Source organism: Stegodyphus dumicola, chromosome 6, assembly GCF_044657685.1.
Source record: "Stegodyphus dumicola isolate Sdum_Otavi_A_Nest chromosome 6, ASM4465768v1".
NCBI lineage: Eukaryota > Metazoa > Arthropoda > Arachnida > Araneae > Eresidae > Stegodyphus > Stegodyphus dumicola.
The window spans coordinates 94,607,887-94,629,122 of NC_140773.1; the positions used below are offsets into that span (position 1 = coordinate 94,607,887).

The 21,236-nt window shown below is 30.6% G+C and overlaps 1 protein-coding gene across 2 annotated transcripts in view; it reads right to left on the reverse strand.

The window, feature by feature from the left end:
• Positions 1 to 9,816: 9,816 nt before the first annotated feature.
• Pgant7 (N-acetylgalactosaminyltransferase 7) overlaps positions 9,817 to 21,236 on the reverse strand; it is a 154,905-nt gene continuing 143,485 nt past the window's right edge. For both annotated transcript variants that reach the window (XM_085818678.1, XM_085818677.1), the window contains one exon: positions 9,817 to 21,157. In XM_085818678.1, coding sequence (XP_085674804.1) covers positions 21,020 to 21,157 — 138 coding nt within the window. In that variant the 3' untranslated portion in view covers positions 9,817 to 21,019. The remainder of the gene's footprint in view (positions 21,158 to 21,236) is intronic.

Genomic DNA, 21,236 nt, shown 5'->3' on the forward strand with positions numbered 1-21,236 from the left:
GAAAAGGAACATCAGAATCTTGCACTAGGAAACATGGCTTTAGTCTGTCTATTGAAACTCTTTTAACTTTTCCTTGGATTTCAATATCGAAGTACTTATCCTTTCTTGCTCTTACAGGATACGGTCCAAGATAGACAGGCTGTAGCGACGAATTATTAATGTTTTTGTATAGGAATACGTGACAACAGTTGGAAAGATGTTTAGAAACAAAGACTGTTCTATTTCCATGGGTGGTGGTAGAACTTGGCTTCATAGCTCTTATTATTTTCTGAAGGTTTTGAGAAAATTCAGACTGTTTCATATGAGGTACTGTTGAAAAGAATTCACAAGGTAATGCTAAAGGAGTTCCGTATACAAGTTCTGCGGATGAGCAACCTAAGTCTTCCTTGATGGCAAATCTTATGCCTAAAAGAACGAAAGGCAATGCTTCCAGCCATGATTTTGATTCGAGTAGATGATATTTGAGACTTGCTTTTAAAGTTCGGGGTTGTCTTTCGATCAGGCCATTTGCCTGTGGATGGTACGCAGTTGTAGTGTTTGTATGAAAACCAAGATATTTTCCTAAAGCTTGAAAAAGTTGACTATCAAATTGCCGACCTTGGTCAGATGTTATGCGATTCGGAATTCCAAAGCGTGAAAATCAAGTATAAATCAAAGCTTTAGCAATAGATTCTGCTGATTGATCTTCTAACGGTACCGCTTCGATCCATCGTGTATAACGATCGATGATGGTTAGAAGGTATTTGAATTCTTTGCAAGGAGGTAGCGGACCCACCAGATCTATGTTTAAATGCTGGAATCCGTGTGGAGGTACTTTGAATGCTCCCAAAGATGACTGTGTATGTCTGTGAACTTTAGATCCTTGGCAAGATAAACATGCTCTAGTCCATAGTTGGCAGTCTTTATTCATATTGGGCCATATGAAACGTCGTGTTATCAATTTTATCGTGGATCTTATTCCAGGATGAGATAAATTATGGATTGAAGAAAATATTTTCTGCCGAAACTTTGCAGGGATGTATGGTCGATTATAATTTGTAGAAGTATCACAGTAAATTTTCTTGTCGCTATCCGGTATAGGGATCTGTAGGCTTGTTAAGTTTGGGTTGTTTTTTAGTGTCTCCAAGTCGTCATCTTCTTCACAGTCTACTATAGTTTGTAAGTCTATTGCAGATGGTACAGAAATGGTGTCTATGCGAGAGAGAGCGTCAGCGGCGGTATTTTCATGCTCTTGTATGAATCGGATATCGGTTGAGAATTGGCGTATATATGATAGTTGTCGAGCTTGTTGTGGCGAAGCTTTTTCCAAATTTTGTTGGAAGGCAAATGTTAGTGGTTTGTGATCCGTGTATATTGCAAAAGTTCGCCCTTCTAAGATGTATTTGAAATGTTTTACTGCTGTATAGATGGCTAAGAGTTCTCTGTCGTAGGCACTATATTTTTGTTGTGCTGATGTCAAATTTCGGGAAAAGAAACTTAAGGGTTGTTTTGCATTATTCACAATCTGATGTAAAACGGCTCCAGTGGCAGTATCGGAAGCATCAGTTGTTAGCGATATTTCAGCCTTTTCGGATGGGTGAGTTAAGTTTATGGCATGAATAAGTGCATCTTTTAAGATCTGGAAGGCGTTTCTTGTTTCTGCCGTCCAGGTTATTTCTTTTCTGCAGTTCTTTTTAATACCACTGAGCAATGTTGTTAAAGGTTGTTGCAATTTCGCACAATTTGGTATGAATCTGTGATAAAAATTCACCATACCTAAAAATCGTCTTAAACTAGTAAATGACTTTGGTTCTGGGAAATTTTTGATGGCATCAACTTTCGTTGAGAGAGGTTTAAGTCCTTCAGCTGACACTTCGTATCCCAGGAATTCGTATCCCAGTTTTGCTTGACCAAATTTACACTTTGCCGCATTAATACACAGGCCATATTCGTTTAGTCTCTCAAGGACTGCTCGTAGATGTTTTTGGTGAGTTTCTTCATCTGGAGAGGCTATTAGAATATCATCCAAATAGCAAAACACGAATTCTAGTCCATTCAACACACTGTTCATGAAACGTTGGAACGTTTGGGCCGGATTTCGTAGGCCGAACGTCATGAATGGAAACTCGAATAAGCCAAAGGGAGTGAGAATGGCCGTTTTCGGTATATCTTCTTCGCGAACTGGAATTTGGTGGTACGCTCTAATGAGGTCTATGGATGAGAAAACTCTTTTTCCAGCTAAAATGGAACTGCAATCTGTTAAAAATGGGAGAGGGTATCTATCAGGAATCGTGACGTTGTTTAACGCTCGATAGTCTGCACAAGGTCTCCAACCACCTGATTTCTTCATAGCGAGATGCAGTGGGCTCTACCAGTTACTTTTGGATGGCCTGCATAAACCCATTTGGAGCATAAATTCAAACTCCTTTTTAGCCGCTTTAAGTTTCTCAGCTGATAGTCTCCTGGCTTTAGCGAAAACTGGTGGACCTCTGGTTTAGATATAATGTTCGATGTTATGATTTTTAACTTTATTATTAACTACATTCAGTTTTAACAAATCAGGAAAATCGTTAATGATACGTTTATATGGATCATTTACGGCATTTAAAATCGGAATATTATTATTGTTATTTTGAAAACAAGGAGTTCCATTGGTTGTTAAGAATGTAGTACCATCAATCAACTTGCGATTTTTAGAATCTACCAAAAGGTTAAAATTTGCAAGAAAATCCATGCCTATTATCGGTTTGTTTACGTCCGCAATTACAAAAGGCTATGTGAATGATCGTCTGAGTCCAAGATCAAGCTTGAGTAATTTTTGGCCATATGTTTTAATTTTCGTACCATTTGCAGCAAAGAGTTCTAATTTTGAGATTTTTTTTTATCTGCAGGCAAGGGAGGAATGACAGAAATTTCTGCCCCGGTATCTAAGAAAAATTGGGTAGCCGATTCTTTGTCGCTGGTGAAAAGACGACTCAGCTGCACCCCTTGTCCCTCCGTCGTCAATGAGAGACGGGGAGCTGGTTTTCCGGACTATTTGTCTGTGATGTTGATGAGCAGTTGCAGGGTTGTTTACACTTAAATGACTTATCACCGAATTTTTTATGATAGTAACAAATATCACTAGATCTGTTACCACTGTAACTCCTATCTCGTGATTTGGATCGGTTACGACAATAGGGACGACTGTGGCGTTGCTTGTTTAAAGCAGAAACTTGTAAGCTAAGTTCACTAACCTGTTTTTGTAAACTTTCAATCACTTGCGTTTTTACCGTTATGGATGATGCAGCAGCTATTTGGGGAGTAACAGGGTTTAATTCCCAAATCTTATCGGCCATTGTAGCCACTTTTGACAAATCTTCACTACTAACAGATATAATGCTACGCATATTAACGGGTAAACGTTGTAGCCACAATGTTTTTAGGAAAGTATCTATTGCTTTATCGCCAGCCAAATTACGCATCTCACACAGTAATTGAGATGGCTTTTTGTTACCCAGTTCTAACTCACTCAGTAATTTTTGGGTTTTTTTGAGTCTCTGAATCAGCATATAATGAAATTAGTCTATTTTTAATTGCCTCATATTTATTATCTTGTGGTGGACTTATCAAAATATCAGATACCTGTGACAAAATATCGGGTTCAATGGAACTTATAACATAATCATATTTTGTTTGATCTGCATTTATTTTTGCATTTTTAAATTGTGCTTCTAGTTGAATAAACCATATTTTAGGATCTGGCTTCCAAAAAGGAGGAACTTTAACGCTTACTTTGGCGACAGATGCAGTTGTTGCTTTAATTTCGGTTTCATCTTCGTCAGCCATTGTAGAATTCGATCACGCCGGGATACACCAGTGAAGTGTCTGGTGTGCAAATATAGAAAAATAACACTTCTCTGACTCCTATGGAACCAATATTTTATTCCTTACGATGTTATAGATTCTTATTCATAAGATTTATTTACATTTTACATGCACGTAGCATCGCGTGACAAAAACTCGAAGTTTTTTTACTTCGTTCTTCGCGGAGACTAGAAGGTGTTGCCATTCCGCTTTAACTAAGTTTCATTAGAAACTTAACGGAACTGAAGCGACACTACAACAATAAATGGGAATTGAAATTCTCGGCGTAAACCAAGATCAAGAATTAAAACTTCTGTACCAAAAGTATCAATTTCTGTATTATTTGCACTAATAAGTTTATAGTCACTAATAAGTTTGTGTTTAGAAGTACGAAGAATAAGGCTTACCTCTGCTCCACTGTCAACCAGAAAATGTAAACCTGTTTTTTGGTGCGTGATAAATAAGCAGAATTTACGGCAATTTTCTTTATTTACAGCAGCAGAGTCTGCCGCTAATTCTACTGCTGATTTTCGTTTTCCAGGGAGTTGTTTTTCCATGTACAGGGGGGTTTGCATCTATCAGGAAAACACTTTTCTCGAAAACGAAAGTGGAAATAACAGTACTTGCCATTAGGGTTATAACGGATCCGAGACTTACTTCGATCATTAGATGATCGACTGCTATTTCTTGAGCGAGGACGAAAATTCCTTGTGACAGTTAGTTTTTCAAATTTATTATCCAAAGCTGCAATTTGTTGTCGTAATTTAGCAATAGCATCTGCTCCTGGAGAAACAATACTGCTGGCACAGTATACTTGTTTCGGTTGCATTTCGATGATACGATCAGCCATTAGAGCTAGTTTTTCGATATCTTCATCACTAACGATTAAAATATTGCGCACAGAATCTGGTATTTTCTGCAGAAACAGAGTTTTAAGAACTTTATCCGAAATGCCATCGGTAGCAAGATTTCGCATTTTTTGTAAAAGTTGACTAGGTTTACTGTCTCCCAAGTCTATGCCTGTTAGCAGTCTCTGTAAACGTTTATTTCCACTTTCTTTAAAAGTGTTCAAGAGACGTTCTTTAGCAGCAGTATATTTGGTTTTGCTATTGTCACTTTTAATATCCCACAAACTTTCAACAAATTTTGCTTCCAACTGCGAAACTAAGTTGAATTTAGTTTCCTAGGCAGTTATTCCACAAATAGAAAACTGTGCTTCTACTTGATAAAATCATATCTCTGGCTTTTCAGCCCAAAAGGGAGGTATTTTCACACTTAACCGTGCTATTTCTTCTTTAATCGCCAATTCTTCACTTTCAGAAATCTTTATCAATAATTCCGAGGTCACCAAGAATGTAGTTGCTTGCTAAGTTCTTTTTTACAATAATTTAAAAGGCAAAAAGCAAAAGCAAGGGTGCTACTTTGGTAGACGGTTGCACGGATTTTGGCGATTTTCCTTTGACGAGTAATACAACTTATGGTAAACCCATTGCTGGATAAGTTATTTATGGTAACCGATACTTTGTTGTCATTTTATTTAATGAATTTATTGTATGAATTTTTAAATAATTTTAATTCTAGCCGTGATGTAATAAGCTCTCTGATTGGTTATAGAATATTTGTGCATTAACGAGCTATAATCAGCTCCCTGATTGGTTACTGACAATTTGTGCATTTCCGCGCCGTTTTAAAATTTAATTCATATCTTCGAATTCCTTTAAAGATGCTATCTAAATTATGATTCTGAATTTTTTTGTGGTACTTATCAATAAACATTAGATTAAATACTCAAAGAAATGTAAGTACATATTTTTCTTTTATTTTATAATTGTATACTTCAATTTTTGTTAAAAAATTAACACTATTTTCAGAAATTGCTGAGATAATTATTGTCCATATGTTTTAATGTTAATTATATTTTATATAACGTATTTTAAAGTATCTGAATTTAATAATATTCTAATTCTTTTAAATATTGCTATGATAGTTTTTAATTCGATATTCAATTTCAGTAATATTAAGCTAATTAAACGTTGGCCCAATGTTTTTAGAGCGGTGTTTTTATTCTCTTCTTTGCTATATGAAAGTAATAATAACCTTACTTTGGTATTTTGTACTCATAGTAAATGTATTTATTTACACTTGCCTGCTTTTTAAAAAAAACGACATTTTCAACAAAAAATTAATCCATTACTTTTAACGATATTTATTTATTTATTTTTTTGAGTTTCGAATACTTTAGTATGCGTAAAAACAGCGTTTTTCAAGATGGCTGACGTTTGTAAAAATCACGCCAACGTAAATCGCCAAAAATCCGTGCAACCGTCTACCAAAGTAGCACCAAAGCAAGAATCAATTTTTTTCATATATAACATCTTTATTATTCTTTGTAGCGCTCACTAACTCTTTACTGATTTCAGGCATGACAGCACTTCGAAAACTAAACTGAAACTTTAGGTGATTGGTATGAATTGAGGAATCTATAAGTATATAGTCCTGGGGACTTTTACTCAGAAATTATATACCCTGCGGGGTACGTCTTAGTGAGAAGTACATTCACTTTATTTAAAGTGGAAAGTTTCTAGTGAAAACATCGTCGCCATCTATTAGAACATCAGGAAGTAACAAGAAGTAAAATTTTGAACTTAGTTTTCCTCTTCTGCGAAATCAAGAGCAATCTTCACTGCTAAGAAAGCGATAGAAAGTTTTTCTGTACTGGATTTAGCGGATTTAATATTAACTGCAACATCGTTCATATCTTGAATGAATTTGAAAACTTTAGCATTTGAAAAAACTTGGGATATTGGATTATTCTTTAGATGAAGTGAAAGTAGTAGTTATTATCTAGTAGAAGTAGTTGTAGTTATTATGACCAATAACAATTGTTGCCTACAAGACTATATTTTAACATGTTTTAGAAATTAAGCAACAAAAGTGTAGAAAATGTTGATAAGTGCTAAAAGTTTAACAAAAGTAGATTTTGATATTCATAAACTAAAACATATATAAATAAAAGGCTGACCATGTTCTTCCCCCTGAAGCTGTGAAATTTCTCCTTGGTTGAAAATCTCTGTTGTAGAAGATATATCAAGATAAGAGAGGAAAGAAAGTAATAAAAAAAAGTAACATACTTTTTAAATCAAGTTGCATGTTTATTACACAAAAGCATTCAAGGAATGCCTGCTATGAAATACACTCTTCTGCAAAAAAATTGAAGCACGATGAAGGAAGTGGTTGTTTTTGATTAAATTGAATGTGTGTATAGCTCATATACAGATAATAAACTGCTTAAAAAATCAAGGTCATAGTACCCGTTCACGACTCACAAATTAGTAGCTGTTCGAACTGCACCTGGCAGCAATTCATGCTTGAATTCGTTCGAGGCAACCGTGGTAGAGGTTCCTAAAGTCATCCTGCCAGGCATTCATCAGTTCTCACTCCAGATCTGCGATATTTTGTGGTGCCCGAATCTGGCAGTCTACTATGCCCAGACATGCTCGATTGGTGAAAGGTCTGATGACCTTATTGGCCAAGGAAGAGTATCAACCGCACGAAGACAGTCCAGAGATATGCGAGCGGTATGTGGCCTGGCATTATCTTGTTGGAAAATGGCCCCAGGATGACGTGCCATGAAGGGTAATGCAACTGGCCACAGGATGGTATCAACATATCATTGAGATGTTAAAGATGTATGGAGGATGACTAAAGATGACCTTCTGTCATAAGTAATAGTGCCCCACACCATCACACCAGGGGTTATGAAAGTGCTGGTCCTGTCCTCTCCAGACACAAACATGGTGATCATCTGCTTCAAGAGTGAAGCGGGATTCATCGCTGAACACTATACGATGCCATTCTGACACCACTCCAAGCGACTCTGGCCGATGTTGTGAGGTCAAACGCAAACATCTTAAAGGCCTCTATGAGCGTAATTCCGCCTCAGACAAGTTCAGCGAGATGGTAAACGGTACCACGGGAGGTACAGACGTGACTGTAGTGCATTGAATTGTCGACACTGATTCCGTTGGGATGATTCATGCCTGGCAAACAATCATCTTATATTGCCTCGCATTTGTGCTCCTTGGGGTGCAGGTGGCAGCCTATTGCTCGGTATGACCCCTCAGCTTCACGCAACCCTACAATACGACCATGTTTGAAGTCTTTAATTGTCTTTGATATCGTCATAATGACATCTTTACGGAATTACAATTGCAGCAACAAAAAAAGAAATTTTCTGCCTCTGTTAGTGGTTTTATATTTTGTGAATTGCGCACTAAAAATGTGCGCTATGATAACAATTCCTGTTCATTTGTTTACTCATTTGCATGTTCAATCAAGATGCTTTTGCATACCAAATTTTGTCGAGATCGCAAGGCCTTCTTGGTGCTTCGATTTTTTTGCAAAAGAGTGGCTAATTTACCTGGCTAAAGGGTTTTCTAAGAATTATTAATATATATTTATATTAAACATGTAGAAAGCTACAATACACAATGTTTTTGCCAGTGGGAAGTGAATTCAGTTTGTAACTACTAATTTTCAGAGGTTTTATCAAGTGAAGTATATATTGAAAAATATTTTAGCTAATTGAGATCAATTTCATAAAATGAAAGTTTCAATGAGGCATTAACAATTGTTAACTGTTATACACAGTGATGAAATAATGTTACTGGATATTCAGTAATGATTATTAACTTGTTTAATTATGAGTACATACTCAGTGTATGTGACAGCATACATACTGGATCAGAGTATCACTAATAACAATCACAGTAATACAGTGAATTTTAATTTCTCATGAATTCAATAATCTATATTTATAACAGTCAATACAGTGTGTCATTTAAAGGTGTTAAAATTAACCAGTTCTTTTTTCTGAGAATAATAATGTGGCTACCTTTATAAAGGACTAGATTTACAGTATTGGAGTCCATCTGATGTTTCGAATGTAGCGGATGTCACTAATGCATGTTAATGATATTATTGATGTGAATAATGTACAGTACAATCACATATAGAGTATTTTGTGAAATAGCCTCATATTATTCAACATTTTAAATTTGTTGTTATTTAAAGAAAAAAGTATGCCACCTTTTTGAATGTTTTGTTTTTGTGGTTTCAGTTTATTATCTATTGCATTAAATACAAACTTACACATTTTGAACAAAGTTTTTTTTTTTTTTTAATCTGAAAGAAACAGAAAATGTGAAGTAGTAATTTGAAATACATACTGAATTTGTGCTAAACATTTATCAAGTTACAGATATGTGACTATTTAATGCAATTAAATAATCAAGCCTATGAATAAAATATAAAACTCATTTTTTCTTAACTGTGAAAGAAATAATTTGTTCTTTTGAATCTTCCTTTGGTATTTATATCTTAAAAATTAATTTTGAATTGTTTAAAAAATCATGTTACAGCAGAAAATGTGGCTTGGCAAAGGCTATCTCATGCAACTATCAATGAACTCATTGATAGCATGCCTCGCCGCATCGCGGCCTATATCGCTGCCCGAGGTGGTCACATTAGATACTGAATAAATTGGTTTATAATGATTTTCTGTGTCTGTTTTTTTAATCATTTGCATACCCATTTCACAACTCTCGATCCTTCAATTTGCATGACGAAACGAGCATTCTATTTTGATGTTGCAATTTCACTTTTGAGGAGTGTATATATTAGAACAATTTCATTCTCAATGAATGCTACCCGTAGTTTATCAACAATTTTCTTCTTTTCAGTGTTTTCTAGAAATTTCCTTAAATTAGTAAAATTAAACAAAGTGCAGAAATTATTGCTACTGCTTGGAAATATAAACATATACATTATGTTAAAAAGTATCGCTCTGAATAATAATGCTCAAGTTAATTTAAACATATATTCGAAATATTAAATCTACAATAACAGAATTTTGTTTAAAAAAAAAAAAAAGAAAAGAAAATTTGGTGAATTTTTTAGTAATGTTTCTGCAAATCAAAGGAAACAGCGATATTTTAATCTTATACCAACTTTTATTTACAAATACAGGCACTTTATTTCTCCTAAATATTTAATATTTAAATTATAATTTCATAAAATCATGTACTTTTTATGAACTGAAAATTTAGTTACAATTCACTGAAAAATAACTTATAACATAAAATTTTAAAAACTTAAATAACAAATTAGAAAGCTGCATTTAAGATTTGCTTCTAATCATCCAGAAAATTATTACATCTAATTTCACTTCAATTAATCACAACATCATGGAAAACTTATAGCTTTAAGTAGAGTATACATATACTTTCTAACAATATTAACAATACTTACTGACCTTTGGAAGAACCTCTACTTAACAAGACTCTCAAACAAAATGCAGAAAAATAACTTTCAGAAAGAAAGAGAAATTAGAGTTTGTTAAAACATATGAAAATATTACTCCCAAAAACTTTAATTTACTCATAATGTACTGAGGCTTCATTGTTTTTAAAATATTTCTCAATATAAATAAAATGTTTAAAAAAATGCACGAATTTTTGTAAATTTCATCTAAATTTATGATTAAACTCTAACTTAAAATCCTATTTACCAATGGAAAAAAACACATTTAATCTCTTTCTGGCATGCTCTAACTCATATATCATGGGCCCCACTTTTGAAAGTGATTTCAATCATCAAATATAAGAAGCTGGTTACATAGCATTGTTAAAAAGTGGAGTAAATGTCAAATTAGGGATGTTTGAATGTGTTTTGCTATGACAGTAAATGATGCCTTTTATTTGTCATTAATGATAACATTTTGCTGTGTTTCTGCCATTCTTACAGCAAAGTTGTAAGAGTTGTTGTTGCTGATGTCTAGCAATAAGCAATTACATAAGTTGCTTACAATACAGTGTGCTTGATTTACGATGAGTGTTGTTTCAGCTGTTCAGTCACAAGATAATTTTGATGCACATCTGAGACTTTTATTCTTGATATCTTTGGTAATATTTTTATAAATTAGGCTTTTATTTAACATAAAAGGAATTTAAGAATGTATAAATTTATGACATATTTATAAACAATTTAACTGCATACATGCACATTTTATAAAATTGACATATACTACTCTTCCTTTAAATTAATCCATGTGAACAAAAACATATAAAACATGTTGATTAAAAATAATAAGCGAGTAACTGCTACTCATTTGTATTCACAGGGAACTGACAGTATATCTTTAATCAGAAAATTCATTCATTTTGTCCATTTGGGCTTTTTCTCACCCTTCATACATTTTGTAATAACATCTGACAGTATCTCAAATTTGCTTTTCAACTTTGGCAAAATAATCAGTGTTCTGATCCATATTTTCAAAAAACTGAAATCCTTAATTTAATTAAGAAAATGTTTCAGATAATAATCCACTTTTAGTAAACTGTTTTGAGGTTTTTTTCTTCATTATCTTCCACAAATATCTAATTTCATAAAATCGATTAAATTGTCACCAATCACTTCACCTTCTTTGTGACCCTCTAACTCTTCTACATCCTCCACATTGATGCTAAGATTCAGCATTGTGCAGATCCAGCAGGTTTGAAATAGTGTGCTGCCCACGCTATTACAAACCACTTTTTTGGCTATTTGATTCAAGATATCACAGTCATTGTATTCTTCCACAGTTCCCTGCTAGGCTAACATTTTTTAAACTACTAGCAAGTATAACCTCTTTCCAAGAGGTTTCAGTATTCTGGATACATGAACCAACATCTCATTCCCTCCCTAAAATTTTTGTAATCTGCATCATGTCTTTTGCAAATATTTTATGCTAACAGAGGTCCCATAATGCATTTTATAGACACAGTAATGTTTTTGCTGCATTATGTATATCAAAGCAATGTGAGGTTACTTTGTAAGTGTTGTGTAAGATAAGTTGGTAGCAAACTGAAATTAGATACTTTTAATCTTAGTTTTCAGTTGTTCTAAGTTGAGGACTGCCTACATTTATACTATAGTATGAATGAAATTTCTGATTGAAAGACAAGTGTTTGATATTTTGAAATAAGGAAGACTGCATTGAGGTTTCAGACAGAAATTAAAGAAAGACATACTAAATGCTTTTTACATACCAAAATTATATTCCGTTAAAAAGGAAGTGAGTATTTTGATAAATGGAAAAGCATTGATTTTCATATTTAAAAGTATACAATATTATGAACTGTAAAAATATAAATTGCATAGTATTGATATGCACACATTTTGTTCCCTGTAATTATCAAAAATGCACATTACAAAATTGTATTTTTGTTTAACAAAATGTAAAACATTAAATATAATCATTCTAATATAAAATCCACATAATCAATAACCTGGATGATTAGGAAATTATTATATACATACTTATTTAAATAAACAATAGAAAAAGACAAAAAGAAATTAATCATTAGTGTAACTGTTTCACAAACTTTAAAAATTAGAATTTTTGATAGAATTTTCAGAATGCACAATATAAAATCTTTAAAGAAATTAATAAATAAATATATATTAAATAAAAATAAGTTACAATGAATAAATTATCATCTAGCAACAACGCCCTACCTAAAATCATGAAATTTTATACAAATTATATTTTAATGCCACATCAAAAATGAGAACTGAAAAATTAATTTCTTTATTAACTGATTCTGGCCATGCCATTATTTTTTCCTTTCTTAATATTTGAGCAAAAATACTACATCTTTACCTAACTTTTAAATAAACAATGCATTAAAATAAAAATCTTACAAAACATTATTTTATATTTCCATGTTAACTCACTAAAACTTATTTCTTTTGTTTAAGTACAGAAGAATTATAACCTTCCCTTTTTTTCCCCCCATTTTGGCTATTAAGATAAGCTACAGAATTCACTCAATTTTCAAGTTGGAGAGATTAACAGTCTCTGTCGCATCCAGTTTTTTCATAGCTTTAATTTTTCCCCCTTACATCCACTGTTACAGTTGTATAATTGTGATATTGCTTTTCTTATACATTATTAAGAAAGCTTAAATTTAATAAATATTAACTGGCTTATTTCATAATTAAAAATTAAGAGCACAAAGAAGGCAGTGCCAGAAACAAATAAATAATTTAAGATATGCTCAACCAACATTTAATGATAACTTGAAAAAAATCTAAATGTTTACAATTAAATTTTTTTTTACTTTTTACAAGTAATTATGTATGCATAATTAGAAAAATGGAAGTAAATGCTAGAATACAGAAGTAATGGAGATAACGCAACATCAAGGAATACATAAAGTAATATGACTGGCATAACAGGGAAAGGAATCAGGCCAGCTATTCTCTAATCATTATAAAGTAATAATAAATAAATTTAAATAAGAAAATGAATCCAGATTCAAATGTTGGAAATTATGAAACAGTCTTTTATAACAATACAAAAGCTGTATTTTTTTTTTTAAATTAATTTTCCTAACAGCATTTGATTGATTTTGTCCTTACATTTATGTTATGCAGACTCTTATCTACAAGTGGCCCTTGACTTTCGCACATCTCAAAACATGGGTTTCTGAATGTTTGAAAACAGAAGTAGGTGACAACAAAAATTGTATTTTAAAATATTTATTAAGCAATGATATTATTTATCAGTATAAAGTTTACAAGGCCTGTTTAAGCACTTCTAGATGATTCTACCTTCAGAAAGTCAAATTATTTCCATATTTGTCTCCATCATATGAAATTTATGAATCCTTAATTTCTTTTAGTCATATTAACACTGTAGTTTCTCACTTTTGTTTATATACGCATTAAAGTAAAATATTTAAACATAAATATTCACCTCCTGCCACTGTAGCTCTGATGTTATAAACTTGTTAAGAGTTATTTGAATACCATCTATTTTTTCCTTTCCTTGATAGAGAAGTTTTGTAACATGCTGTATCTTTCTCAATTGCTATATGTGCTTGACGTACACATTCTTTATATGGATCACATTCTTCCATGAGAGTAAGAAATTTGTAAAGAAACATGAAGTCTTCATTCATATTTCTGACTGTCAAAATCTTGACAATTTTATCAGCTCCTCTTTCTCACTTTCACTAAGTATTTCATTTAACTCTTGTTGTTCAATTAAGTTTTTATTTGACAGAGGTACAGAGTGAGATTCAATTAACATCTTTTTGTTGATATATATGTTTATTTCATTCATAAGGATTAACAACTTCATCGGTAATACTTTCAAGAGCACTATCAGAAGTCACTCACTAGCTGAGTGCATAACTGTTTCCAAAAACCTTTCATTCTTGATTCTTTTATTTCAACCCACAAGTCTCCCAATATTGTTTACTGTATTCCATACAATAGAGTTCTTTCAAAAATCTCTTAATGTAGGCCTGTCTTCCCCCAACAGTTTTCTTAATGGTCTGATTCATTATTGTGCTCAAATAATACTGTTTAAATGTAGCTATCATTGTTTGACCAATGGGCTGTAATGAGATATGTAGTAACCCAAAGAAGAAACACAACACTGATTTCCGGTACAATAGAGTTCTTTCAAAAATTTCTTAATGTAGGCTCTTAATGTATTTAAACATAAATATTCACCTCCTGCCACTGTGGCTCTGATGTCACAACAGTTCAAGAAGCCCACTACTCTAGGAGGCACTACATCTAGTGCGAGTAAGTGTAAGCTAGAGAGTTTCATGGGAGTGACTGCATGGAAGAGAACAATTTTAGCAATACTTAAAAAAAAATCTTCATAATGGGGGGGGGGGAATCAATGTGCAAAAGTCAAGGGATGCCTCTATTCATAACAATTTTATTTTATTTGGAGCCTTGATTTATTGTAGAAAGCTTAATAATACATGCGTTTATCTGTGACATAAATGAATTATAGAAATTCTTAAAAAGTGAAATTATGAATAAAATATTTAAGCAAGTACAAAAAGTAAATTTAGGGGAGAAAGACTTAATGTTAATTAGCTAATCTAGCAAAAATTAAGATCTAGTATTAAAATAGTGTTTTAAAAATCAAAATTTTGAGAATAATCAAAAACTAATTTCATTTTAAAATAAAAAATTCTGCTTGTTGCAAAATCTAAAGCAAGAAAAATACAAACTCAGAAAATGATATTTTAAATCACAAGTGAATACTTGTCACCCATATCTGTTTGATAAGTAATACACTATCAACATGAAATAGAAACTCAAATGTAAGACCAGAAGAAAAAAAAATATATATATATAAATTAATGATATTACAACCGTTTCTTTGTGGAATTCTGATACATCTTCATAAGAAATGTCAATTTCATTCTGACAATGCATTACACAGTTTTTACCAAAATTTTTACAGGAACACCCCATATAATTTATATTTTCTTACTTTTTAAAATGAAATTGAAATGTGTAAAATACAGATTCACATCCATAAAGGATACTTCAACATGATAAAAATATAATTCTGTAAAAGGAAATTTTATCTACTCAGTTGATTGCAATTTTCAAATATGCTTTACATGTATGAGGCTACTATTAGCTATTCTTCATATTCAATAATTTATTATTAGAATCAAAAGTATTTTATTTTGTATGTTAGGCTATTTATCATGATAAAATACTTGAAGACCATCATGGACGACTTTTTACTATTGTAAGATGCTCTTACTCACATTATCTATCGATAAAATTTCAAAAATAAAAATAAATTCAAATTAGGCAATATATTTAGTAGCAGCAGAACATGGGATGAACTAGTAATGTTCAATAATCTTAATATTTGCTTAATTTGCTAATAATGCTTAATATTTGATTTTCTTTTTTAAGTGCTTTTAATATGAATCAATGCAATAGCAAAATTATAAGAATTAAAACCTTAGGATACATTTAAGCAGGACAATTTCCATATGCATGGACACAAAATATATCTTTTTCAATAAAAACATAAATCCATGTATTTTTTTGGAATAAGCCTATTTCACAATGCAATATAGTATGAATGAATTTCGCTACACAAATTATATATATAGCATCCATCCATGTGAATTTATTAAGGCACATGACAACATATTTTTTATCAAAAATAATTCTTAAGGCAGTGTTACACACCAAAATTATAAAAATGTCATTTAGATTATACACACAAATTTATTTTATATGATCTCTAATCAAAATACATATTTCTTAGAAGATTTTTTTAAAATAAAGATTAATACTTAAAACACTAAATACATTTACAAGCATAAATGTTTTTAATAAGTAAAGAGTAAAAACAGATTAATTCAATATCTAAAAATTACACAAATCTAGTTAATAAGAGTATATAAAATTCTATGTTTAATCTTAAATATTTCAATTATATATTACATCAGTGTACATACAATTAAAATGAAACCAAAATATTAAACTCTGGAATTTAATGTTTAAAATGTGAGAAGTAAATCATATACAGAAGATCAGCAGAAGTGACAAAAGTCAAATGAAAATTCTATAGTATAGTTTAAGATATACAGAAATAAAATCATAAAAATATCACATTTGAGCATGGAATAACTATATTAAAATTAATGTTCTTTTCTTATGAAGTTGAGATTTTATATAAAATCTGCATTTTGATGCTTAACTTAAAAGAAAAAAATCTAAACATCTTGAGCAAGCATTCTGAATATCTATATATTTTTAAAGCTAACTGATACAAAAATATTCTGATTCAAAGATTACTGACTATAGCATTATATAATACAATTTATGTACACTACAGTTAAATAAGTTCACTGAAATGCAACAATATCATAACTTTAACACAAAAACTCAACACAGCCCTAATACCAACAAAATTCTAGACATATTCCAAAATTATTTTAACATTTCTAAGCAAAAGGATTTTGCAAAAATAACTATACATTAGATTTTCTAATTTAAAATCATTTTCTTTCAAAGTTTAAATAAATTTTTGTGGGGGATGTGAAAGAAAATTCCTTCTTTAAAAGTTAATCACCTGCAAATTCCTTTACACATACAGTTCTCCCTCATCATAACTTGGGAGGAGAAGATCAGAATTAAACACATATTGTATTAAATACAATAAATAAATAAATATATACTTTTGTATGTTTTCATGTAGATGTAAGTAAATATCTAGTTCTATAATACAATAAATACAATTTTGTTTTTCAATAAAAATTGTATTTTAAATTGCACTTTCAGATTCTTTATTGAAAACACAAATTTGAATAGATTTTAAAAATAACACAAATTACACGCATATTAAAGAACTGCAGCTATTTAATAACTATAGTTAATCAAGATGCATGTAATGTGTGTTTGCATGATTTATGTAAATCTTTATTAAAAAGATTTCTGTAATTTCCATGCGTCTTTTTTCATATATTTTATAAATCAGATTTTTGATTGTAAATAGTTTTGAAGATTGGATAGACTGAAGTGTGTTAGTTACATTTTGTCTTAGACAACACTTATGTAATTTGAGATCATGATATACTGTGCAACACTTTTACAGAGAAATACTGTATGTCTAAACGTGTCTTTCAAATAGAAAGGTACAAACATTTATGCATCAAATAGTTGAACAAATGCATGCATACATAAAATTTGAAATGTATATATACATACACTGGAAAAAATTACATTACATAAATTGCTAGCATTAACATAAAACTTACAAGACATTAAACATTTTTCATGAATATTTTAAATTACGTTCAGTTAAAAAGTGATTTCCTTTTCAAAACATTGCTATTTTAGTTATATTTTAAAATTCTAACTTAAAATATGTTTAAAACAATACAACAATTAAAAACCCTAATAACCTTACAGCTTTAACTAAATAAACAATAAGTCATTGACAGAAAAATACATATAATTGTTAAAGACATTTAAAAAATAAAACTTTTGTATAAGTAGATGGAAGACATTGAAAAAACACCCCAGGAAACTGAAAAAGTTCTATACATAGTAACAACAAACTTTTACAAGGAAAAAGTGATTCAAGAATCGACAAATAAATATTTATAATACAGAATTTGATCACAACTGATTTCTACAATACCAATTATTTATTAACAAGTTATAATCTAAGATGAAGCTTAAAAATCTCCAGATGAATTATCTGTATTTTCACTTCTTTCCTATATGAGTAACAAATAATAACTTTTTAAAACTCTGTATAGGTCAGATACTACTTACTCTCTCTCTTAAATCAGAAAGGAATGCATATAGAATTGCATAAAATATCCAGGACATATTTTACATTTTCTTTTTTAACTCCCAGAATTCTGTTTTGTTGAAATCTACTGATAAATCATGAACAGAATAACTTTCCATACCACAAATCCGTGTTAAACTAAGCAAGCTACCAAATTGATATTTCTTCAAAACCAGGATGGGTTTAGTGTCTTCGTAAATAATAAGATCATAAGCGTATTTTAAAATTTGATTTAATTTAGACATATTTACAAAGCTTATATCAAGAAGAATTTTTACTTATCACTCTGAAAGCAAATGCTTTATGCAGTGGAAAGTAATTTATTTCTCATTTTGCATATTTATAGTAAATTAGAAGCTTCTGCAATGTTTCCAAAAATTATAATGCTAGTACATTTGCTTTAGAACGTTTAAATAATGAGCTGCATTTCAAATAAAAACATTTTAAAATATAAAATAAAATTAAAGGATGTTTGAATTACATACAAACAATATTACCTGGCAGATATTTTTGGCACAATATACATTAGAATTTATTCAGTTAATACCTTAAGATTCTACATAACATATCATAAAATACAGATTCAGCTCAATTAAAGTTACATACCATAAGATACAATGTTTCACAGCATAACAAAAAATTTTTAAAAAAGGCAAGATATTTTTATTACAGGAAAACATCTTTCAATTTCTTGTAGACAACCTTTTTTAGATTTACATTCATGTTTTCCCATACTTATAAATAACTAATCAAATAAAAGATAACTGCCATTTAAAAACTATATTTTTCATTCAGAGCTCTAAAAATACAGACTGAATGCTTAATCACAGTTAAATACATATATGAGTTTAAAATAAGGGATACATATGGGTAATTTTTTAATTTTTTTTTAAAAAAAGAAAAATAGGAACTTTATTTAAAATATTAACTGATACAGCTATAAATGTATCAGATAACATCAGATGACCTAAAATATTATAACTAAACTGGTCCCTTTTCATAGGTTGATGGAATTCTTTCAGCTTAACTGCTGCATCCCATGTACTTTCTTTCATATGTGCAAAAGAAAATGGCACCTTTCAATATAAATTAGTATACAATAACTTTCTAGTCATTTGTAGGAAACTTCAGCTCTCTATTAATAAAACAGATATAATTTATGAATTCAAACAAGGGTTAAATGCAGTAAATCACCAAATAAACATATTTAACCCCAATTTTAATATATCCAAATGCATATGGTCTATATATAGTTTGTAAATGCATTTTAACTGCCATGCCCGAAATAATCTCTGGCACAGCACTGGTATTCCAAAATATCACGCCCGAATATTACTTGGGGTAAAAATTTTTTTTTGAGTGCATTGTATTGTTATACCGGAATATTATATATATATATATATAGATAGATAGATAGATATCATGAGAAGTTTATTTTGGTTTCAATTCAGATGGCAGCACTTTACTGAAGGTTTCAAAGGATAGAGGTTTACATTCAAAGAGTGCATCATTTTTTTAACTGCACGACAAACATTCGATTTTTGCAATAAAAAAATTGACAATTTATGTACCCAAATCATCTAAATAACTTGACAGTTAAAGAGTTAATATCTTTTTTTCCTAGTAGGTCATTTAAAACTGAAAGTTTTGAAATATTTTTGATGAACCCTTAAAAATCATCACAGTGAGTCACAGAAAATTTTAACATCAATGTAATAATTCAGATCACATATCTAAGTTTTACTCTTAAAATCCTATATTTCAAAACTAAAATTTTATCCCCTTATTTTAATGCTTTACTTTCATGCTGGGCAGAGCCTTGACTTTTTTCATTCAGAAATTCAGGAGTTTATGGTGACTCTACAAATATCAATTATAAAAATTACAAGAGCAAAAGTGATCATACCCCATTTGACGGTCTAAATCTCACAGCAAATAAAGCAGAAGAAACTCCCTGTAGTTGACATAAGATTTAGAGCATTAGAATTAAGTACCTAACCATTGCATTACATAAGTAATGAAAAACATCCCTCTGGGTTTGTTATTAATGTTTCATACTGCCTGTGGATAGGAGAGGAAGAAACAGCCTGATATAACGTGAATGATATTTTTTAACAGCAGGAAGTATGACTACTGTCCCTACATACATAGGGACAGAATTTTTTGTTGGAAGTACTTACATATAATTAGCATCATAAGTCACTGAATTTTGATAAAGTAATTACTGAATTAATTATTATAAATGCTAATCATTACCAGACATATTAAAGGATACAAAACTAAACAAATTTTAGTTCCTGGTGAAAGAATGAGTAGTATTCATGAAGATGATGCCAAATTACATCTAACAAGAAAAAAAATTAAGCAGATCTGGCTTGTAAATTCATAAATAACCAATCAACTACCTAAAAAATGCATAATTATCATGTATAATTTTAATTATTATTAATTTTATTTTCAGCAGAATTTACTGATTTAAAAAAAGAATTCCTTTGATATCAATATGCATTTAAAGTTAAAAAAAATTTTCTTAACTTTAAATGCTTTAAAAAAAAGTTTGATAAAAAATGGTTTGAAAAAAGATATTCACAAGCTTAATAAAAGATAAATTGTGTTACCACCAAGCATGCAAACAATATAACAAATTAAAAACAGTAAAAGTATTTAATTCACAGGCTTTTGCACGATAACAACAACAATAATAATAGTAAAATTTCCCAACAACCCAATTAATTCAAATAAACAAAAGAAAAAAATCCAGTGAAAGCACAGCTAAGTAAATTACATAAGTAAACCATACACACATTCAGATATACACCCGATAGTTCAGAAGTACCAGGAGATCCATAAGCTCTAATAAGCAATTTTAATTACCAGAAAACACTGCAACGAAAGGCCTCATAAAAAATTCAAGGTTAGAAGTATTTACAAACATCTTCACATTTAATTGCATAAAAAATTATGATCACAAATTGTAAATATGTTTACATGTACTTTCCATGTATGTAATCATCATTTCACGACTAGTTCTCTGAAAATCCATTTCTGGCCATTTGAAGTATTACTACATGGTCGTAAATGTAATTCTCCTTTATGGTGACTTAGTTCCAAGCATTTTCGATGTAGTTTATGATACAACATTTTTGATGTCTGAAACAAAAATTATTACATGTAATAGAGATACTGATATTACCACTGACATAAAAAGAACAACTAGCATTCAAAATAT